General features: G+C 33.9%; 1 protein-coding gene across 1 annotated transcript; it reads left to right on the top strand.

The window, feature by feature from the left end:
• The first annotated feature begins 2422 nt into the window (after positions 1 to 2422).
• Positions 2423 to 4205, top strand: LOC123193461 (bark storage protein A-like). Its single transcript, XM_044606467.1, has 6 exons — positions 2423 to 2771; positions 2885 to 2952; positions 3043 to 3198; positions 3291 to 3518; positions 3647 to 3808; positions 3913 to 4205. The coding sequence occupies exons 1-6, from the start codon at positions 2516 to 2518 to the stop codon at positions 4075 to 4077; spliced, it is 1035 nt and encodes a 344-aa protein (XP_044462402.1). The 5' UTR covers positions 2423 to 2515; the 3' UTR covers positions 4078 to 4205.
• Positions 4206 to 4952: the final 747 nt, after the last annotated feature.

A 4952-nucleotide genomic window follows, 5' to 3' on the forward strand; every position in this document is an offset into this window, starting at 1 on the left:
CACATGAAAAAAAACTTGAACCTATTTTTTGGATCGACATCAATACGTGTCATAGTTCCTGGGTTCTTAAGCTCCAAATTATGATAGTACTTGCGTAATATACCGAAAAACTCTTCTAGAGATCCTCGTAGTGCATTTATTGCATATGTTTTCGCACATCATGCTTGCGTATAGGATATGTCAATTCGATACCTATCTGCCATGTCTAAAATAATTTCTTTGGATCAATAAATATGATCAACCATAAACATTGACTTATGTATGTTACCTAATGATTCTGCACCAACTTGTCTGTGATGTGGCAATATTTGATCCCGCGGACAAGTGTGGGTCTCATCCATACGTCGTAGGACCCAATAAATGCTCATACGATCAATCTTGCTCTCTTGTCGCTTGTGCCCACCATTTACATTATGGGTGTATACATTTAAGCTCATACCGTATGTTATCAAAGTGACCAACCTTCCATTGAATTCCTGTCTCTAAGGCATACGTTTGAAATAATGCTCTCAATTCTGCTTTGGAGTTATAAAAACCCATTACTTGTAAATGGTTGCCCATTTGTGTTGCCCGGTTAGTAATACCTGCATTTTCAACATTAATAGCAGGCTCAAGAACCCATTGAAATGGATTTAAATTATAGATGTGACTTGGATATGCTCCAATATTCATAAAGCCATGATGTCTTGTGCTGTATTCAACCCCATCATAACAAGCATGACTTTGACTTCTACCAACGTCTTGGCTCAGAACACTGTATATGTCGTCATCAAACCCTGATAATTCTTTGTCTTCATCATCCTCCTCCTCCTCCTCCTTATTACCTTCTACATCATAATCCTCATCCATGTCGTCGTCATTATCATCATCAACACCATAATTCCCACCAAGCTCTTGAAAACTTTGTGGATATGCACACTCATTTGTTGGATGATTTTTCCTTTCTTCCTCATGAACATCTTCACCTTGTTGATTGTCCCTTTTGTCAATTTGACTCTCGGTAACAAAAAGTTTTGTGTATCCTTGTGAACTTCTTGCTACAACAATAAAAAACTCCACATAATTATCGTTTACAGTCTCCATTGGACCCATATCACCTAGTGTAAATACGCACACATTTGACTGACTTCAATCAAGTCTTAGACGATAACTGATTCTTGCAATTAATTCTTCAAAATCAACATTTGTGTCAATACAAATCCCTCTCTCATTCTTACCAATATATCTTGCGACAGTATCATCACCTTCAACCCATTGGGCTCCATAGCGAATCTTAAATGTAGTTTTTTCCATCCTGACTAAAAATAAACCTAAAAAACATAAAAACTTCAAATTACACTACTTCACCATTTTTTTCAAATTTAGCCCCAAATGCAATACCAATGTAATCAAGTTTCATATATACGTATTTACAACACATTAAACTATCATATCATCAGGTGATGTACAAAAATTTATCAAGGCAAGACAATAAAAAACATGAAAAAAATGATAGTGGCAATTTCATAATTTTTTATGTAACTCTCCATCAAGACAAGGAAAATAGTACACACACAAGCTCCAAATTGGAATAAACAAACATAAAAAATAAAAGAATTGAGTGTAATGGAAGAAAACAGAAAAAAATAAATAAATTCATTGGGGCCCGAGGGGTTGGCGTTAATGCCAACCTGTTCATCATCTGAAATTTTTTTTGGGTTGTATTCTGGTATTTTATAACCATCACAACAACATTAAACAATAATAACAACTTTAAACAATAGAAACAACATGAAATAATAGCATTAAACAATTTAACAACATGAAATCACAATAAAGTTAAATTTTACATAAAGTTATTATGAACATGAATATACCATACTTATTTCATTTTCAATTATTTATAAAGAAAACACATAACATACGGGGTTAAGTCAACACTCACCTGAACGTGAATGATTTTGCTATGAAATCTTTGCAGTAGATGTTAATTCTCTTAATAAATTTAGTAATTTTCGTTTCTCTCTCCTTTATGTCCAAGTTGAATCTTTTATAATAGATTTTTCACGGGTTTTATTGTTCAATCATATGTCTTCTTTCATTAATATTTTATTTTATCTTTTTCATACTACAGGGAGTCTTTTCTCAATTGAGAAAGAAGAGAGAAAAAGTTGCCGAGAAAAAGAGAGAGGACAAGAGAGAGAATCTCTGTATGAAAGATTAAAGAGGGGTATTTTGGAAAAATAGATTACTATTGTGGCATATTTGTTTAAGCTTTATAATGAGTAGCATATATGTACACGTGGTAAAAAAAAGGGTAAAAATTGTAATTTTCCTTAAATTAAGTACGTTAAATGAATAATTAAGTTGTTGTTGGCACATGCAAAACGTGGTACTCTGATGCTTTAAATAATAGTCCGGAATCAACGTATTTCACAGTGAAGTCCACAGATTAAGTAGAAGGACGAGTAATCTTGATCTCTTCCTCAACAATATAAATAGTAGCTAACTGGGTGATACTTCTCATTGTAAACGTATGATTTTCTTGGTGCTCAAAGTAAAGATGGGAGGTAAACAAGTTTCTTCAAGCGTGGCGGTTCTGGCTTTGATCACTCTATTACTAGTTGTTTCCGTATCAGCTAAAATACCAGACAGCACTCTGAAGAAAATTCAACGAGTGAACTCCAGGGGGCCATATCTTGCCCTCCTCACAGTATATCCACCAGAAGAGGCAGCTTTTAATGCAAGTAAAATTTTTAAGGAAGATGAAAAATCTCACGTGGATCTGTCAGGTAATTATGCAAATATTATATTGTATCTCCAGGAATATTAATCTCTTCTCTAATAGTCTGTACATCAATGCTGGTTGTTTCTTGCAAACCAAAACGCCGGTTAAATGTTGCAGGCAGACGATTTCGCGTGGGAACAGTAAATGGCGTGAAAGTAATCTATGTTAGATGTGGAGTTGGAATGGTGAGGTTGTTTTTTTTTTTTTTTTTAAATCTTAAAATCTCCATTTCCTCTTTGTGTTCTGAGCTCACCATGTGATTTTGGCTGAGTCAGGTGAATGCGGCAGCAGCCACGCAGCAACTGGCAGATTTTTTTAACATCAGGGGAATAGTCCATTTTGGCATTGCTGGAAGTTTAGACCCTAGAATAAGCTATGGAGATGTTGCCGTTCTAAAACGAGTTGCTAACACGGCCGTTTATGATTGGCTGGTATACATACATAATTGCTTCATTTGAACTTTAATTTATTGCAGTTGTAATTTATTCACAGGTAATTGTAATTAAATTTTCATTATTTGCAGAACCCAAAAGCAAATACAACCCATTCCCATGTAACAAAGGATGATTTGATCATCGGGAAATACCATCTGCCCAAAAAAGGGAATGAGAATTCCAATAGTTTGGGACGCGTGGCATTCCGTGGTGAAAGATTTTTTCCTCCCAAGGGAGAGCCTAACGTTGATATTTCTGAAACATGGTTTAATTCCACCGAGAAGTGGCTTGGTCTTGCTTCTCAATTAGTACATACGGTTAGATAACTACCTACCAGAAACTATTTGAGCTTCTTGTCAGTTTTTGTGAGTTTTAAAAGCTTTATATAGTTTCTCTATAATTTCTTCTGAGGTATTGCTGCGTTTTTTTCACGCTACTCTTATAGGTGAAATTGAATAGCACGGGACTCCCACAAAAGGCGAAGGTAGTAGTCGGAGTTAACGGATCCACGGCCGATATTTCTCTGGAGAATTTAGCTTACAGGACCTTCCTTTATGACGAATTTAGAGTCTCAGTCCACGACGCTGAGAGTTCAGCCGTTGTAATGGTAATAATATTCCAATCAAAAGAGAACATCTGCAGCTGATTTGTTGTTAATTATATATTTAGTTGTCTTCAAAAGAAACTGATTAATATTTTTAATATTTGTAGACAAGCTCATCAAATGGGTATAAAGTAATTGCCATCCGTGGTCTATCAGATTTATCTGGAGCTGATAAAGCAGGTACTCCGAGTTATCGGGACATTACAGCCAACAATACAGTTGCAGTTCTTCATGATTTTATCCAAATTCTACATGACAATGGCGAAGCTTAAGTTGAAACCTTTTAAGTGATTAGATTGGAGTCAGGGCACTTTCTTTCCTATGGTTATGTAATAATAATTGATGAACTGCATGTAGATGTTGAAGGGTATTAGTTTTAACTGATTACCACTTTAATTTTCATGTGTTCTAAGTATAATGTTTTGCTTACACAGAAGTTCATATAGTTTTTTTGTTAGTAAATCCCATTAATTTTGATAACTTTTCAATTATTATTTTGAGGCCAAAGGACTTATACCCACCCAACCCAAGGTTTGATGTATTTTCAAATTTCCATCTTTTATGTTCCAAAAACACAGATATTCACCCGTTATTTAACTTTTATTATATTTAGTCTTTAGTTGTAAAAATAAAAATGTTATTTTATAAGTAATATTAAAAAAATATAAAATATCACATTTTCTTTCCAAGGTTTTGTATGGTAATAATTTTATAAGTTTTAAAAAATTACATTTTTCCTTTTAAAGGTTTTTTCTTTTTTTATCTCCCTTTTCTGACATCAAAATTCGATTGAACCCATCTTCTTCATCAGTAATCTCTCTCTTTATTGGTGTTCTCTCTCTTTAATCACAAAGTTGGCATTCTCTTTCTTAGAATCTGGTCTATTCATGAGATGAAAGAGAAAATAAATTGATTGGTTCGTCTTCTCCTTAATCTTATAAATCGGTTGGAAGGCGTGATGAAAAAGCAAACGTGATGAGAAGACATGATGAGAAGGACCTATTAATTCGTCTTCTTCTTTATCTCATAAGTCGATTGATTTTTTTTTATTTTATAAATTGATCGATTTGTTTTCTTTTTTATCTTACGAATTAGTTGAATTCAAAAAGGGAAAACATTGGTTTTATATTGTCGGAGAAAGAGAATA

Source organism: Mangifera indica, chromosome 12, assembly GCF_011075055.1.
Source record: "Mangifera indica cultivar Alphonso chromosome 12, CATAS_Mindica_2.1, whole genome shotgun sequence".
Taxonomy (NCBI): domain Eukaryota; kingdom Viridiplantae; phylum Streptophyta; class Magnoliopsida; order Sapindales; family Anacardiaceae; genus Mangifera; species Mangifera indica.

What these genes read in the sequence shown, in the direction of transcription:
- LOC123193461 (XM_044606467.1), top strand. Translation starts at nt 2,516, where the DNA reads ATGATTTTCTTGGTGCTCAAAGTAAAGATGGGAGGTAAACAAGTTTCT. An exon ending in CGGCCGTTTATGATTGGCTG is followed by an intron (nt 3,199 to 3,290) that starts GTATACATACAT and finishes CATTATTTGCAG; the next exon opens with AACCCAAAAGCAAATACAAC. An exon ending in AGAGTTCAGCCGTTGTAATG is followed by an intron (nt 3,809 to 3,912) that starts GTAATAATATTC and finishes TAATATTTGTAG; the next exon opens with ACAAGCTCATCAAATGGGTA.